Source organism: Colletotrichum truncatum (assembly GCF_014235925.2).
Source record: "Colletotrichum truncatum strain CMES1059 chromosome Unknown Contig_0005, whole genome shotgun sequence".
NCBI lineage: Eukaryota > Fungi > Ascomycota > Sordariomycetes > Glomerellales > Glomerellaceae > Colletotrichum > Colletotrichum truncatum.
The window spans coordinates 929,069-946,827 of NW_027222402.1; the positions used below are offsets into that span (position 1 = coordinate 929,069).

Consider the following 17,759-nt stretch of genomic DNA (forward strand, 5'->3'; position numbering starts at 1 on the left):
GTTAGAGAGAGAACCGGCATACAGAGAATTCCTCGATCTAACGGAGCACAAGTAGTTACTGCTGTATGCGTGCACTTCGATCCTGCTGATGACTATGTTATAACGATCAATATGGTATGCTCGGAACTCTAACGATGTATACTAACCGCTAACTTGACATAGTATTAACTCTCATATGTCGATCTATGACTTGGTATTACCTTAAAGGGTAGTGGTATTTTATACTAGGCTGCAAAATCTGTCAAACGGTCTGTTGCGCCTACGATAATATTTACTAGTACGTCGTTTAAAGAAGACTTCTTTTAGCAAGTAACAAGTGACGAAATTCCATGATGACATTGCATTTACTTCTAAGTGTACTCTCCAGGAGTTCATAATTCGTAGAATGATTTTAATAGACCATACCTGTGGTGAGTAAGAAAATTCGCACGACATCCATCCAAAATGGTCTGTATCGGCCGCAAAATGTCTCCCTCCGCTTTGGTGAGGCTCCACAGGCCGCTATTTTTGATTTCCCAACGCATTAATCGCTGGTGATTTCTGACCTGTAAAGGAAAACTGTAAGGATTGTGCCAATTTTTGGAGAACAGCTACAACCGGAATACAGCCTGCGAGGCAAATAATTGATCAATTCCTATCCCGTACTATTATTGCTCTTGTGGATTTGATGTTAGTCAGCCCCAGACATATTATTGAGGAGAACAGAAGAATCTATTGCACTAAGAGGCAATCAATGGGTGATGTACCAAACCATGTCTCTTGTTCGAATCGAAATTTGCATAAAGCTGAGTTGAAAATTACCCAATTTTGAAGAACTCTCGATGTTCTCTTATCTCATCACCTTCTGCTAAACATATCGATTTATACTTCTCCACTTATTGCCGGGTCGGCTATGCACATTTCAGGCGGTCCACTGGACATCAATCAGCCGGATAGGGGTACGGATATTATGGCGCCGATGTCTCTGTTTAAGGTATGTTGGTGGGCGGCAGGGCAGAAAAAGTAGACTTCCTTGCGCGAATTACTCCTGGTAACTACCTTAGTTTGCAGGGTGTAATCCTTGGATAAATAACGCACATCGCATTAGCTCTGCAAGTGTAGCTGAAGGTGAGGCGGCTCCGGCGGCGACTACTCAATCAGGCACAGACAATTGAGAAGTACTCTTCTGCGCCCAGTCAGACCAGATCAAATTCAGTTTTAAATCCTGGCTATTGTCTCGTTTTGCCGTCTTTTGTCTCAGAAACCCCGCGTCGAACTTGACTTCTTACGAGACAAACATCTGTCGGGTAAGCAGTTATCACACTCGAAGGATGGGATCGGGAGGGGCTTGTCGATATTTTGATCATTATTATTAGTCATTAGATAGCTTAAGAAGGATCATGAAACACGAGTAATGAAACTACTCGGCGGCATGAACACCTCACTCACAAAGCGATTTAGAAGGAAGCCATTCTGGGTCGCTTTTCACCAAACCATTTTTTTTCCTCGCATGAAAACAGATTATTCACCAGTTCATTTGAGTGAGTAGATCGCAAAGCACATAACGTCTAGCGTCAGGATTCAGTTTGTCAAACCCAATTTGGGTATGCCAGTGATGCAAGATTAGACTACTGATGTGATTTCCATACTTCGTTGGCCCTGCTAGAATTGCCAAGAACAATGTCGTACATGATCATTACAAGTTGTAGAATGCGAAATTGTTATACTCAGTTGCTTAATCGAGAGCTATTGCTGCTATACACAAGGTACCAGCGATACGTCCTTCTGGTCCATCAACAGAAATATGCCATTTATGGCTCACGATGACAACTGAAACACACTCGCCCTCGCTTAGGCACTTCATCTTGATGATTTCGCACTCGGCCTCGATCTTGATCCTCGAGCCTCCAATCTTGGCCTCCTCTGTGCGCGTGAGCCTAGTATAGCCCAATAAGGATGTCACCTCGGACCCTTGCGGTAAGGTGAACCTCGGCTTCAAGGTCAAGCTTGATACCGACCATGAGACCGGCATCCTTGAGCTTTCCGTTTTCATCAACGGGACCTCTGAGGAGGTTGCCTTTGTGTTGCATATTAGCTAAAATCAATAGACTCTCAGTAGAAGAACAAGTTAGACTTACCGACTGGTCCGTTGGCCGACCCCGAAAGGCCAGGCATGGGGAGAGATTTGCCGGAGCCATCATTGCTGATGGACTTGTTGGTGTTAGCGGTGTTGAGGTAGTTGTTGGGGTTGGTGGTGGTGGCGGTGTTGCTGAGGTTGACGGGGTTAGTGGAGGTGGCCGGGGGAACCGTGTTCTTGGTTCTAGGGGCAAGGTTCAATTGGCTGCGAGTTTAGTTCATAGATCTTGTAATACTTACGGAGAAGACATTTTGACAGTAGTTGTTTCTGGAGGTGAAGGAGTTGGGTGTTGCAGATCTGGCACGGGTGTAATGGCTCTGGTCGAAGGCTTCTTGCGTGGCTCGCGTGATTTTTGTGTAGGACTTTGAGGTTTTTCTGATGACTGTTTGGTTGATGAAGTCTTTTGTGAATGCCTTGGAGCTGAAGTGCTATGATACTGAGGAACTCTGGTGCTGCCGAGGAAAAAGGTTGTCATTACTGGCGGGCGTTTGTTTGCTCTTTATCCTTTTCTGATGGCTGAGACATGCCAAGTATATATGTAGCTGAAGCTGGGGGTGTCGCCTTTTCCTTTCAACCGGACGTAAATGGTGTCTCTTCCCGCTATTCTCGACAAGGATAAGGGCCATAAAACCGGGTACTGTATAACTCAGTGATGAAGATATCTGCAATGGAGAGACAAGTCATCGCCCTGCCCGACGGGTGTTCACGGCAGCTCCCAACAAAAGAAAGCTACTAGATTCTAGGGGGATAATGCTGGTTCAATAACCCGCTCTTTGTGGAGGCGCTGAGAGACACATCGGGCAATCTCGCTCGACATTGGCATAAAGCTATATCCTATGGACAGCAGCGTCTCCTTCTTGAAAACCACACAACAGAGACGTTACTCACACTACCACAATGGTTGCAGCATTCTTGGTCGCATTTTATGCAGCCTTCGGAACAGCAGAGGCTATCCGACACACACAAGCACAAGCGCGAAGGAAAGAACACCGCAGCCGCAAGAACAACCTACTCATCCGATGCCGTAAGTCGACACGGTACTTTTCAGAGATTGAAGGAAGACGTGTAGTTCTCTCTGGAGACAAGGTATCTACCAATTGCGGCCACTCGTCTCCATTTCATCTGTCTTGTCGCTTGAAACTCCCTTCGCTTACCAAACAAACTCGCTGTACAGCTTTTCGTCGACACTGGCCTTGACCCTGATTCGGCTTTCGGGCACCCATTTGCAGGATATTACCTGCCGTACCCTGATAGCCAACATTCAGGTCTTGTGTCAACTATTTGTGACGAGCCGCCTATCATGAACTGGATCTACGTGGATCGAGACTCGTACGAAATCAAGTTCGGAACTCGTCCGTACGCTCAGCCGAACCTGACGGGGCCGTTTGATTGCACAACGCAGGATAAGCGACTTACCTTCGCCGGTTGGGAGGGGTTTTTCGCCGTCAAAACGGGTGAATTTTGGGCACTCTACTTTGATGTTGATCAAGACGGATTAAAGTCAAAGCTCGGGGAGGGTGTCCTTGCTCTCGAAGTGGATCTCCTGCGGGTGGAAATGCCTGTCAAGCCGGTCAAAGAAGATGAGCCGGAGAATGCACAGCAACAGGAGGTGAAATCGACCGGTCAAGAGGGAACAGAGAGCAACATCAGCAATATCAACAACGACATTAAAGCGGGAGGTCATGATGTGGATCTGGAGTCCCCTGAGGTTGATTGAGAGGTGGAGATCTCAGTGACAATAGCGAGAGGCGATTCGGCCTTCGATGCGTCGTCCAATCCAAATGGGCCATGGCTAACGTGGTTAATAAATGGGGAAATAATTCATGCCTAATCCTAGACGTTCCCTCGCCATGTCTTTGAAGTGATGTCTACAACGGATGATTCCCGCTCCCGATGGCTTCCGATGGCCCCAACCCCGGATTCCACGCGACTAACCCATCAAGGTCCACTCAAGTTTGCAGGGCTGTATGCCATGATCAGCGAGGCCTTCGGGAAGATTACCTAGCACACGTGCTTAGACACAGGGGCTATCGCAGATCTGCTGTAAGTACCTCCAGTTATCGGTGAGCTGAAATAGGTCGAAATAGCCCTACGCTCAGGCCTCATCCTAGTACGGACGGATCCTGGTTCATGTATTCCAATCCCCAAATTCTGTACCGCGCAAATAGGAAGACGCCTCAACTCACTTTTCCGTCTTCAAGAAAATTTTTATTGCCGAGAAGACATGCCGACTTGAGTAACTGACTGAGACATCTACTACAAGACGCAATGCCTTCTGCGTGACTGTGTTTCGCCTCCTGCAAGTCGGCCGACGGCTGCGACTAAGAAAAAGCAATTCACGGCGCCAAAGATTCCACAGCGGACCCGCAGTGCAAAACTGTGCCATTTGACATTGAGTGTGCCATATTTCCGATCATGCCACAAGTGGCTGGCGGCGTAATTCGATTTCTGGTCATGACAAACCTAGATTCTCGGCCTTTATTTTGGATTAGAACTTTGCGTACAGCAGCTACGGCAGCTTACAGCAACTCGCCAGCCACACTAATTGGGCTTACATCTTTTGTTACGTCTCAACGGCAACCTCAATTAGCGCTGTTCATAATATGATCTGACTTTCAAACTTCGTGATCCCTGGCAAGGCAGCTATTCAGGCACGTAGTATGCGTTGGCATAACCCACTCGGGTTACGCCCCCACATCAGCCTCATCTGCAGTACGCCAAGTTGACAGGATGAACCTAGTGCGTCCATTCCATATTACTGTCTTGGAGGTTTTTTGAGCACAGAAAGCTAGTTGGGAGGGAAAAGTGAGACCTTGACCGGGCCGGTGCAATGTCTGAGACTGTTCAAGTGAAATCGAACGTTATTCTTGAGCGGATGACATGAGAAGCGTTCTAAGGAAGAGATAATTTTGTTGCTATTGTATCTCCTTGCGTGATGCAAGACTCGTATATGTCTCCAAAAGCCTGGGTATACTGCTCCATAAAATCTATGTTTGCTGTACTTGTCATAGTCAAGGTTCAATATTGGTACGGGTACTGTCCGGCACTGTACCGGCTTCCCCGGCCCCCCTCATGGCCCGGGTTCAGGGCCTTCCATGATCAGTCATGGACCCGGAGCCGCTGTACAACCCTAGGCCCACTTCTCGGGATTTTGTGCACAAAATCCACTTTCGACGGCTGTGAGCAATACTTGAAAAATGTGACGCATATCCACTCCAACGCGCGTAACGATGCCCTCTTCGCCGGAAGTCGTCAGAGAATCCGCTTAACTTACACAGCGATCCCGCTGGCAGCGAGGCTGTTGGCGGGTTAGACGGCCACAACATTGGGACGGAATCCGGCGGCTTCCACCTGGGTACAGGAGCACAGCCTACCTCTGCTTTTCAGCCTTTTCAGCTAGCTAGGTATCGAGAGTAGAAGGTTAATACTTCCGTGCCGATATCCCCCGGTGGTCCGCCGTTCGATCCCGCCGGTTGCCGTGTTCGCGCAAACTTCCCGACCACCTTCGGTGTTGTACGCACACTCTTCCATATTTGACCGGAAACACGTTTGTAAATCCACTTGGTACAGTTGAAATCCTTGAAGTGGGAGCCGATGCAAAATTTTCAAGACACAGTTAAAAGAAGCATGAGCAATGTGTTACGACTCACATCGCACGACAACGCCTACGTAGTGTAAGACAAGCTTATGCACTGCCCATCATTGCTCATGCACAGTTTTACCTACACTATCTGATAACTACTGCATTCACTCATCAATTTCCTTTAACTGGGACATCATAATCCCGTCAGATAATGGTAGAGCGAATGGGGTGCAAGGGAATAGGACAACTGCTTGTTCTACGATATCAAGCCTATTTCTAGCATCTAGACCTTGCCGGAAAAGAATACCGGATCAAAGTACCAATGTAAACAGCTTTTGCCAAGTAAGTGTTATGGCTATGCCAAACGATATCAACTGGTTCCTATAACACGCCCCTTTTAGCGGACTGGTGTGTCGGTTCCAAAGAGAAAATCATGACAGATTGACCACATTCATACACACCCAATATATGTTCGCTGACAGCACCAAGTTAGCTTTTAGAGGGCTCTACAATCACTCTTGGTTGCTGCAAGTGTCATGAACAAAAGACAGGTGTTGGTATTACGGAATGTCCGTAAAGGTAAAGACGTAAGAGACAGAGTTCTCTCTAACTGTGTTGAAAGTCAGGTATTTTAAAGATGAAGCTGTAGAAGAGCAGGTCGAAGTGATTGAATGAGCTACAGCTCTTCCAGTTGCCTGTCACGTGGGTATATGATGTCGCCTACCCATGTGAGACCTGGTGGCCGACGACCGGCAGCTTGGGCCGCCATGGTGCCTCTTCAACTCAGCATTCCGACTATAGCAACTGTGCTAAGCACCTAGCTATTTCACTTTTGCTATAGTATAGACCTATCAACACGACGAATAACCTTGGCACTATTGAGAGTTTTGCGTCCGTCAATGTTATCTTTGCCCTTTAGTATTGAAATTGATGGTATCACAGGATACCCGTGGAGTGGGATAACTAATGGGGGAACGGGTCTGTATTCTTGTGTCTGTTCTGTATGGAAGAAGTTCCAGCAGAAGTGCTGGAGGAAGTGGCTATCAGTCTTATAGCCGTCAGCCGGTCTGCCCGTCACGTGGGCAGCCCGGTTACCGGCAGGACTGCCGGCGACAGAGCCACTTCAACCCGGAGTTACAGAAATGCAAGTATCAAGGAAGGACTTTTAGCGAGGGTTTTAGCTATTAGACGAGACGCTAGCAATACTTGAGATTGACTTGAATGGGCGACGCACTAAGAAATAAAACATGATAGCAGCTAACGATAGAGAACCCGAGATTGCTAAGGTTTAAACCAAGAGATGGTAACATGCTTACGAGTAATGGTAGTTTGTCAGCCTTTCTGATCTAAATCGTATCTTGCGGACTACATTTGACCGCCCAAATTCACACAGCTGACAATCAAGTCTGCAAGAAGTTGTTATTAAGACCGTGCTTTTAGACAATTAATTCCAGGAGACAGCCAAATGTTGGCTAATACAATCCGATTCGAATACACAAAGCACTTACTCTAAAAATGAAATACGATGCCCAACTGCAACTTCAGTGCTTCGTATGCAAACAAATTGCTCTTCTGCTTGACTCCAACGATTATAAACCTCGCTATTGGTTTTGTTGGAATAGCCGGAACTCCGAGTTGAAGTGGCTCCGTCGCCGGCAGTCCTACCGGCTGACGGCTATAAGTTCAACAGCCACTTCCTCCAGCACTTCTGCTGGAACTTCTTCTATAGACAGACACAGACAGAAATACAGACCAGTTCCCCCATCAGTTATCCCACTTCACGGGTATCCTGTGATACCAACAGGTTTATTGTTCTATGTAGTAGATACATGGCACTCTCAAATACTATCACCGCTCAGCAATCGAAAGGATTTAATCTTCCCGTACAGTGGATAGTTCAGGTATGTCAAACGTGAAGTACGAAAACGAGAACAATATCTCATACAATGCATACTAGGGTTTACGCTATCGAAGTGGGCATCGCAATACTTTAGAATAGAAGCATCCATGCTTGGTAGAGCATTGTAAATTCCTTGATGATTCTTCTATGTTCTATCTAAGAGGTGAAACGACAGTTGTCCCTTATATACGTGGATAGGTATGAGACACCTAGAGTTATCCCTTGCATGGGATAGCTCTGCCTTATAGCTTAGTTATCCTTCCGTGCCGGGTGGCCACACGGTCCCGTATTCCAACTATCGCAACAAATACAAATTTTTAATTACTTTTACATGGATGATGATGCGACGATGTTAGTATTGATGATCTTGGGGATATTGAAGACTCTGGACGATTTCTAATCCGCTAAACTAGATGTTAAGACTAATCTCGATGTGTGATCTACCCTTTTGTTCTTTTGTTCTTTTGTTCGTTAGTCATCCTCGGAAGTCCAAGTGTTAAAATCCTCCGTTAGGGCAGATGGCTGGGCTGCCTCCGTTGGGCCAACCACAGCAAGATCCGTCGCCGCCGCCATTACCGACCTAAACAGTATTAGAGGTTAGTTGAAATACATTTGGCCAACCCCTGCTCCCTTGCACCTAATCTTTATTTCATCTAATGCAAAGACAAGAATACGACATGTGAAGAGTTGTAACTCATTGGAGAGAGCATGAAACAGGAATAACATACACAAGATCCCCTTTCACATCTGTAGTTGATCAGGCCCCATCGGCACGAGGTGCCGTTGCACACCTGTGATTTAAAGTTTGTCAGCTTAGGGAACTTTTGTAGTATCTTTTCTTATCCATTTTTACAACTTACGCCCTTGTATCTGTAATAGCTGGGGCATGATTTGCGCTTGAATAGCTGGTGAGGGGAGTTTGAAGGTGTAGTGTCCGGCATTGGAGCAGCGGCGACAGCGGAGAGAGCCGAAACAAAAACTGCGAGAGTTGTAAACTTCATGATGGCTATGAGCAGTTGCTTTGGTTGAAAGCTAATTCTTGTTATTATGGTGTAATGAGTTGGTGTAGAAATGTAGCCTAGTCAATGGATATTCTGCTCCTTTATATAGAGATTAGGTGTCCGCTGGAAACCTTGAAAATTCGAAGAGTGTCTTGCCAATGAGCCGTGGGGGAAAATGCCCATTGCAGGTTCGGAACCAGATTTCCGTTGATAGCATTCGTAGACATTTGGGGCATGAATGACCCACAGTTCTACTCACAAGATGTGATTAGCATCTTTTATCCCATAGACTACGACATGACCCCATTTTTGCCAATGACAGGGTAAATTCAACCAGGGCTTTGATGCGCGAGGCTTTGATAGGTTCAGGTACTAACGTTTATAGTACATCTATTCAAGGTATAGATCCTAGGAATGCCAAAGGTGGCCGCAATCTTTGTTAGTACATTACATAACACTATTCTACAGTCCAAGTAGCTTTTCCGAGTTCTCTTCTACTTTTACAGCATGGTGACGCTACTCCTTGATACCTCTTTTAAAGCCCTCAATACATGCATACTGCTCGATCGACACAAAGCGAATTAACACTCCTCAATCCCTTTACATCCTATTGCCATGGAACTAAGGTAGTTCTCTTGTCTATACCCCGCTCAGAACCTCTTCTACGTCTCGAAGTTTTAGGTAATCTGTATACCCTAAATCCAGGTATAAGTTAACAAAACTAGTAAGCATAAGAGCCCTGATTAGCTTTACCCCGCCCTTGGCAAAAACGGGGTCCTGTCGCAGTTGATGTGATGGGGCTGAGGGGAAAATGACTCAAAAAGTAGAAATAGCATGGCTCGCAGAGAATTTGCTCCACAGGGGTCCGAAGTAGAATAGCTATGTCGCATACATTTCGGGCGAGGAGCGGGGTAGTAAATCCACCTTTCTGTATTTAACCATGATATCCAAAGACTCTTGCTTACTGGCTGGGCTCTGTATTAATACAGGTTTTGGTATGTTGAGTTCGTAGCACTCATATCAACAGGGCGCTAAGTGAGTTGCCGTCACTGCAGTAATTACTTGGCCTGCTTGATGAAGACGGTAACTAGACAGATTCCATCCTGCTAAACGCAGCCAAGAGCATCTGGAACATGAACGTCCTATTCTCGCATCTTCCTAAAGTAAGAAGTTCCCAATGAGTGCTGCAAGGCCCTAGTTTCGCCAAAGATAAGGTAGTTTAGAGCCAATCAGCACTTTTGACCCATAATTATTACGACCCGAAATCTGTTAGTTAATGAATCCAGCCTGAAGCCTGCCCTACCGGGCGTAGCAGGATAACCGCTCGCCAATATATCAACCATCGCTATGGCAGCCATGATCCGAATGGTTCTTTCGGCTCACTATCCACGCAGTGCCTGTAACCCTTAACCGAATACTACGTAATGGAAATCATGACTATATAAGGAAGGGGTTGGGGTGGGTGTTACTAAAAATGCCGGTAATTTTCATATTAGAAATACTAATTTTCCTATCAATACTATTACTAAACCGTTTTTCTTTTAAGGTTCTAGATAGATATTTTCTCTCTTATAAAATTCTTCCGTCTCTTTAACTCACTATAACAAGGCTTTGACTCTGTTCTTATAACTTTATTATAAGCAAATTATATCTTAGAAAACGCAGCCGTTACCTACTTGATAGAACGCTTCTTACACTCTATTTTCTTTAAAGGAAATTATTCAACATAATTACTCTCCATATAAGTTAGTAATATAGAGTATTATTCAGTGGCTAACTATCGTGATATCTCACGTGCCAGCCGGACCCGTACAAGAGACGCCCATGATGGCATCTCAGCTAGGAGGTACAGTCAATAGAAGAACCAACTGCTTATACCTACGTTTATCTATTTATCGTTGTTTATTGCCTCGTGATCATTTTTTTATTTTACTTTCGTACTATTCTGTTTACATCTCTGTTCTTATCACGGCTCCTACTTCTGCCAGTTATAATCAAGTGCTAGCCGGAAGAACTGTAACACCTAGCCCCGAATTTGTCATCGCACATTCTCTTGTCATACAATGAATACGCAACGGTACATTATCCCTCCTAGCGTTTCTAACTGCTCTTTCCATCGAATCCGGCACTTAAATGGCGCTATATATGTAAGACAGTTCCTAGTACCCCTTGTGCAGTTGGAATTCGTGAAACATAAGGATAGCGAAGATATTTATGGTCTCCAAGTGCACACTACCCATAGGAGTATGTACCTGTTGCCTTAGAGCTCGATGGAATAGCTTGCTAGAGGGAGGAACAATCTAGCAAATAGCATGATTAATTCTCAAAAGGAAAATTACAATAAATAGCTTCCAAAATGTTTCTTTCGACCAAACAGCCGACTTTGAAAAAAGGAAGTCATTGACAATGTATGTGTCTTGTGCAGCTCTTTCTTTTATAATTGGATTAGTATAGGTAGTTTAGATATCTTTCTGAACAACAATTGCTCGCACTAGGGATCGGATTATGGGCCTTTTTGGTATTACAGGATACCCGTAAAGTGGGATAAACTGATGGGGAAAAACCAGTCTTTATTTGTGGCTAGTCCGTCTGTATATCTTCTAGAATAAATTCCAGCAGAAGTGCTGGAGGAAGTGGCTGTCGGTCTTATAGCCGTCAGTCGGTCTGCCCGTCATGTGGGCAGCCCGGGTGCCATATCGAGCCAACGTGAACAAGAGCGAGACATGGGCATGCCTAGCTTATCCAAGACTGACGTCATTTATGGTTGATGCAGAGCGCAGTAACATCTACACAAATGATGGAGAAGCATTGGATTATACGCGTATCTTTTTTAATGCGCTTTCAAAATACAACTTTGGAAACTTTTTTCCTCCGCGGATCTGCCAGGACACCTGCCTGGAATGGATATGAAGAGTACATGTGCAATGGACCATAAATAGTCCAAGATTCTGATGCCAAGGGCCACGTGTTGATAATCATATGTAAGGGTTCGGGCCCTGTATCCGAATAAGAAAATGTGGTACAGAACGAACATATGATGGCGCACTAGCTCCCCGACAATCTAATGATTGATCTGGATCGCCTGAGCATGGCGTGTCTTTCTTTCACAGACGAGGACTGGACCGAGACGGCTAGCTGCCGTTTGAGCCTAAATCACGCTGCATTAGGTCGGTAGATATGATTGCTTAAGTGTGAAACTTGAAGGATACGCCACGAATGAGAGCGGCCGAAGCCTTGTACATAAGTAAGGGTTAAAGGATGACTGCAGCCTAGGGGCAGTCGTCAATGTAACCATCTACCGGGCACTTGCCTTTCCCGCACCGGCTCGTTCCTAGGTGGGCTTTTGCGCCCGAAATATCAAGGACCCCAGCGAGCATAGAAGAATAGATATTATGCCCGCACTTCTGCTACTTTTTGACAGTTCCATCTTGTTTTTTCCAGATTTTACTACGATCAGTTAGGCACCGTGCTGTCTTCTACAGCGTCTCAAGGGCTATCATAGCCTGAGTGTGTCAAGTGCGATAGTCTCCGTCATGCTCTCAAACGATCTGCCAGGAAACAAGGGACCCTCTACATACGTGTTGGACCGAGGAAACGCAGACAAGAGTAGGCCACGGTTGAAACGCTAGCTGCCGTCGAATGATTTTAACACCATTCGCTAACAAAAATGATTTACAGATGGCTCAATCCAAACTAGTAGCGACGAAGATGCAGAGTTATTCCGCCTGGGCCTTGAAACTCAGACGAAAAGGGATATCGGACCCTTTGCGATTGCTGGGCTAGGTTGGAATATTTGCAACAGCTGGTCAGCCATTTCTGCAACGTTGGCGATATCTGTCGTCTCCGGCGGGCCGGTCACGTTGCTATACGGCATCATTCTGATATTCGTTCTCGGAGGCTCTTGTGCGCTGAGCTTGGCAGAGATTGCGTCCGCTTACCCGACAGCTGGAGGCCAGTACCATTGGACAAGCATTCTTGCACCCAAACGGCTCAGTCGCGTATTAGTGAGATACATAAGCTTGGCCGGCTATCGGAAGCGGAGGCTAACCACAATTTGGATAGAGCTACTGTTGTGGATCCGTCAACTTTCTAGGATGGATTGCGAATGGAGCGGGCTTCATCATCCAAATGCCTGTAATCGTTCTCTCCCTAGCATCATACCTCGACCCGACCTACGTCCCGGAAACATGGCACATCTTCCTGTTATACCAAGGCTTCAATTTTGCGTTCACAGCATACAACATATTCTTAATGAAACGCACAGCTTGGATCCATGATATCGGATGTAAGTACTTCATAAATACGTACAGTGCTCTCTCGGGCGAGAATCACATGGGCTTCAACTTACGAAGTGCTTAGTTGTGCTTTCCCTCTCTGGGTTTGTTGTGATTACCATAACATGCCTAGCTCGGTCCGAGAAAAAACAGGACAGTTCATTCGTCTGGAAAGGGTTCATTAATGAGAGCGGATGGTCTTCTAATGGCATTGTCTTCCTGACCGGCCTGCTTAATCCCAACTTTATCTACTCTGGTCTCGACGGGGCCATCCATCTCGCCGAGGAATGCACCCATGCGGCAACTACCATTCCAAAAGCGCTGATGTCTACAATTATCATTGGCTTCGTGTCAGCCTTTGTATTCAGCGTCGCGATGCTGTACAGTTTTACTGAGATTGAGCCCGTTCTTTCTTCCCCGTAAGACTCTGGGCCACGACTTGACTACAATCCGACTACTAACCTTTCCGCAGACTACCGATTCTGGAGATTTGGTCTCAGGCAACAGGATCTAGCGCCGCCGCAACAGTCTTCGTCGTGATTCTTTTGACGTGCGGTTGCTTTGCTTGTGGAGGAGCCATACAGACCGCCAGCCGTTTAACATGGTCATTCGCCCGTGATGACGCCATCATCTTCTCATCGTTTCTGCGCAAAATTAACCCTAGCCTCGGCGTACCCGTCAACGCACTTATCGTAAACTCGGCCCTGATTTTCGCTCTGGGCTGCATCTTTCTTGGCTCCTCGACTGCTTTCAACGCCCTGGTAGCCACTGGTCTCATCCTTCAGCAAGTCAGTTTCGCATTCCCTGCGGCATTGGCATTGTATCATAGGTCCAAGGGCGCTGCAGCTTTTGAGCGCCTACTACCACGCCGCAAATTTAGATTACCTGGGTTTATCGGAGCCATTGCGAATGTACTGACCATCGTCATGGGTCTTGTCGCCCTGATTTTCTATAACTTTCCAGTGGTCATGCCAGTTACAGCTTCGAACATGAGTGAGTTTCCCTGCCATCTAATTCTGGATTTAGTTGACTGATACACTTAGATTATGCATGTGCCATCATTGGAGTGATGGCGCTGTTTGCCCTTGGAAACTGGTTTGGATATGCCAACAAGGGATATGCTGGACCGCGGCTTGATTAATGCATGGAAATCAACTGGTAGAAATGATGTAGGAATCATATAGCTCTTTGTAGTTGATAAGTTCAATTCAAAATACGCAAGGTCATCAAGGGTGTTCCCTCTTTCCAATTCGTCAACCATCTTCTGGGATTTCGTAACCACCCTGACTAGGTACTGATTAATCCAATGAAGAATACTGCACATCAGCCACTTAATTGTTTCTACTCCCAATCGTAAATGTAGGAGAGATAGTACTGCCAATAATTATTCAAGTGAAATCACTTGTCTAATTTACATTCAGTTATGAATTCGTTGTTAGCTGCATTTTCAAACTGGGCTGTTGTGTCAAAATGTGCGATACCATGGTAAGCTCTTAGATTCGCGTCTAGTGGCTTGTTGGATCAGTGACTGCATCTCCATCTCCTGATTCACTCGTCACATGAAGCCAAGCCACTGCCAAAGATGTGTTGCCCACAGCCAGTGGAGAGATCACTCATGGCGCAGCATATATTTGGACGAATAGGGTCCTCTCATGCACGACTAACACCACAAAGCCTCACGGCAGATGACTAGCCAGGCTTGTCATTCCATCACGCACTCGTCAGCACGGTGCGTCCCAAGCCTCCGTCGGAACATAGCGATAAGCCCTGGCCCCGAGCGGACTATGGCATCATACCACTTTCTGCTCGAAAAAAAAAAAAAATATCAGTGAACGACATGGTTATACCATTTTACGATCTTCGTCTTCCTGGTACCTCCCAAATTCATCAGAATTATTGTCAAACTGCCCAACATTCACTCAAACGGCATGGCCTCGCCAACTCCTCTCACGCCAACCATGCGCGCCGCACAGTGGCGCACCATAAGCAACGGCATCGAAAAGAACCTCAAAGTAACCACCAACGCAAGATTCCCAACACTGCCGAAAGACCATACGCTCGTCAAAGTATCTTATGCATCTCTGAATCACCTCGATTACAAAGTAGCTGAGCTACCCTTCTTCAGCACTTTCATCACCAAACCAGCCACACCTGGACTCGATTTCTCCGGATTAGTTGTCTCGACGACCCTGGACACCCTCCGGCCCGGCCAACGCGTCTTCGGGCGAACGGAACCGCCTGTGTGCGGAACACTGGCGGAGTACGTGGTTGTAGGGAAAGCAGGAATCGCCGCGCTACCAGAGGGTGTAGCACTGAGAGATGCGGCTTGCGTTGGGATCTGTGGTATCGCTGCCTTCCAAGCTCTTGCCCCGTTTGTGAAGCCCGGGAGTAGAGTTTTGATCAACGGCGGCAGCGGCGGCGTTGGGATATTCGCTATTCATATTGCCAAAGCCCTCGGATGTGCTCGCGTTACAGCCGTCTGCTCGGGACAGAATGCCGAGTTTTGCCGGAGTCTTGGTGCTGATGACATTTTTGACTACAAGAAAGAGAACCTTGTAATGTCATTGAAGCGGAAAGAAGAGTTTTACGACCACATTTTGGATACTGTCTTCCAAAATGGCGACTTATACTGGCAATGTCACCATTATCTGGCGCCTGGAGGAACGTATGTATCCGTCGGTCTTCCGTTGCAGTTCAAAACGTTCAGGACTCTGATTGGTATTTATATCCTACCAGGGTTTCTTGGTGGAGGAAAGAGAAAATTCAAATTTCATTCTGTAACGGCCAATACCCAGGATTGTGCACAAGTTGGCCAATGGATTAAAGAGGGTAAGGTTAGACCTGTCATCGAGGAAGAATTTGAGTTGGAGAACGCTGGAAAGGCGTATGGGAAACTCAAGACTGAGAGAACAGTGGGAAAAATAGTGGTGCGAGTTTGCGGCGAGCCAGACTGAATATCATCATTGTGCCACCTATGATAATTACGAAGTTGAAGTTGTATCCAGGAGAGAAGATAGCCCAAGATACCTATGTAACCAATACTGAAAGCTTCAAATGGAATACCATTGGTAGAATGCAAAACTCCCCTGTTTTACATGCAGACTGCAACACCTGTATATCAAATTTATCAGCCTAATTATGAGACATGAATTGAGTTGACTGGATGATATAGCTCCGTATAACCTGAAGATGGTTCAAGTGTTGTTCAAATCGTAAGATGGTTAAATGATTTAGTGTAAGTCATCAACATGCTCAACATACTGTATCTGAGTTTCAAAAAGTTGAAAGTTCGATCACGTAGATCTTGTATTGCCCCATTGTCCCTAGACAAAAAAAAGAAAAGAAAAAACGAACGCTGTTCCCCATCCATTGTAGGCCCAAAACACCGGTCATCCGACATAATAAATACAAATCTACCCAAGAATCGCCTAGCCTAAAGGCGTCGATTCCCCTCTAAATGGCCGTTGAACCGTATCCCGTTTAGCATCATCGATCCTCCAAACGCCTTTAGTATGCTTGTCCTGCAGCTGCCAATCCACCCCCTTGGCCAACCTGTGGAAAACCTCATGATCCGACCCAGGAATGCTTTTAAAAAACAAGGGCTCCCAAGTCTCGCCATTCTTCTTTTCTTCCGCTCTCATCCGACGTTGCGCTTCTTCGACTTGACTCTTTGCGTTTACCGTTTCGCGGAAATCGCCCTTGCCAAGACCCTCGATAACACCACTCCACGCGCGTCTCGACTCCCAAGGGTCTTGGCTGGCGATTGGCTCGATTTCCATGGGCGCAGGCAGGTTCTCCAAGGCGTCGACCTCGTAGTGTTCCAAGACTTCACCCGTTCTTCCATCCTTGACAATCCAACCTTCACTCCAGACGCCTTCTACCGTGAAGATGGTAGCCTTCTTGTCGTTCTTGTGGTACATACGAGCCTCGAAGAAGTTCTTCTTCCCCCTAAAGACTCCCGTGCCCGAAAACTTTATTTCCGAGATGAATCCTGTGTTGGAAACGATGTAATAGGTGCCGATAACCTCGGGGTACAAGCAGGCGTTCAAGAACCCGCGAACCTTGACATCAGGGAGCGGAACCAAGTAATCTTCGTCGTACTTGTCAATATGTATCACGGCATGCCCAATCTGGCGGATGTTGACACTGCTCGAGAAAGTCATTTCGACTCGCGCGTATCCATCAGCCCGAATTCCGTGCTCTTTGCTACCGATGTGCATCGCTGTAATGGGCGGATGATGGCTAACTTGCTCAGCCACCAAGTTCGTAGAGGCCTTGCCCTCGGTCCAGGATGCGAGGAATAGTTCTCCCAGGAAAGCGTTCAGGGGCTTCTTGATGCTCACATTGGGAGCACCGGCGACGTAAAACTGGCTCCGCATAGCAATAAGAATCATACGCAGCATTTTCAAAGAGCGTTTCTCCGGGTCCGGCTCTAGAGCCGGGGCGACGAAGACACCGGGCCGCTGGGACCAGCAGTGGCCAACCTCTACCACGGAGGATGGCGCGAGGAAGGACGGCGGAGCAGTCACATTGGAAAGGTCGCCTTGTACGGATGAGAGGAACTAGGCGTGGGAATTGTTAGCGATGACGGGTTCTCGATTCGGTCACCGGACCCGCTACTGAAAAGCCCAGGCTTCACAGTAACCGGATCCTGCCAAGAGTGGATTCTGAGCTGTTTACCTTGACGAGGTCGCTGATGCGAGATGCAAATGACTTCGTGTCCATGTTGTGGCTCGATGATGTGTTGCCAGCAGCTGAAGAAGCTATCGTATCCGTATTTCCTCGTCCAAAATTTTCACCGTCTATGAAATCGTTTCCTATAAATTCGTTCTCGTACTTTGTGTCTTGAATTCCTTTCAATCTGATTGTTTCTTTGCTGGAAGAG

General features: G+C 46.6%; 6 protein-coding genes across 6 annotated transcripts; 3 read left to right on the forward strand and 3 right to left on the reverse strand.

Annotated features, from left to right (window-relative positions):
- Positions 1-1,916: 1,916 nt before the first annotated feature.
- CTRU02_208278 (uncharacterized protein) lies at positions 1,917-2,591 on the reverse strand (the record flags this gene model as incomplete). The annotated part of the gene is made up of 3 exons (XM_036725785.1): positions 1,917-2,056; positions 2,118-2,299; positions 2,356-2,591. The coding sequence occupies 3 exons, from the start codon at positions 2,589-2,591 to the stop codon at positions 1,917-1,919; spliced, it is 558 nt and encodes a 185-aa protein (XP_036582499.1).
- A 422-nt stretch (positions 2,592-3,013) lies between these two features.
- On the forward strand, positions 3,014-3,833 carry CTRU02_208279 (uncharacterized protein; the record flags this gene model as incomplete). Its single annotated transcript, XM_036725784.1, has 2 exons — positions 3,014-3,202; positions 3,291-3,833. 2 exons carry the CDS (start codon positions 3,014-3,016, stop codon positions 3,831-3,833), a joined length of 732 nt encoding a protein of 243 aa, XP_036582498.1.
- Positions 3,834-8,095: 4,262 nt separating this feature from the next.
- Positions 8,096-8,600, reverse strand: CTRU02_208280 (uncharacterized protein; the record flags this gene model as incomplete). The annotated part of the gene is made up of 3 exons (XM_036725783.1): positions 8,096-8,179; positions 8,328-8,390; positions 8,460-8,600. The coding sequence occupies 3 exons, from the start codon at positions 8,598-8,600 to the stop codon at positions 8,096-8,098; spliced, it is 288 nt and encodes a 95-aa protein (XP_036582497.1).
- Positions 8,601-12,280: 3,680 nt separating this feature from the next.
- CTRU02_208281 (uncharacterized protein) lies at positions 12,281-14,015 on the forward strand (the record flags this gene model as incomplete). Its single annotated transcript, XM_036725782.2, has 5 exons — positions 12,281-12,604; positions 12,663-12,885; positions 12,960-13,293; positions 13,347-13,867; positions 13,918-14,015. Coding segments are annotated over 5 exons (1,500 nt in total), but the record flags the coding sequence as incomplete, so codon positions are not given.
- A 787-nt stretch (positions 14,016-14,802) lies between these two features.
- Positions 14,803-15,828, forward strand: CTRU02_208282 (zinc-type alcohol dehydrogenase-like protein; the record flags this gene model as incomplete). Its single annotated transcript, XM_036725781.1, has 1 exon — positions 14,803-15,828. The coding sequence occupies one exon, from the start codon at positions 14,803-14,805 to the stop codon at positions 15,826-15,828; it is 1,026 nt and encodes a 341-aa protein (XP_036582495.1).
- A 474-nt stretch (positions 15,829-16,302) lies between these two features.
- CTRU02_208283 (oxysterol-binding protein) lies at positions 16,303-17,599 on the reverse strand (the record flags this gene model as incomplete). The annotated part of the gene is made up of 2 exons (XM_036725780.1): positions 16,303-17,436; positions 17,555-17,599. 2 exons carry the CDS (start codon positions 17,597-17,599, stop codon positions 16,303-16,305), a joined length of 1,179 nt encoding a protein of 392 aa, XP_036582494.1.
- Between the last annotated feature and the right edge of the window lie 160 nt (positions 17,600-17,759).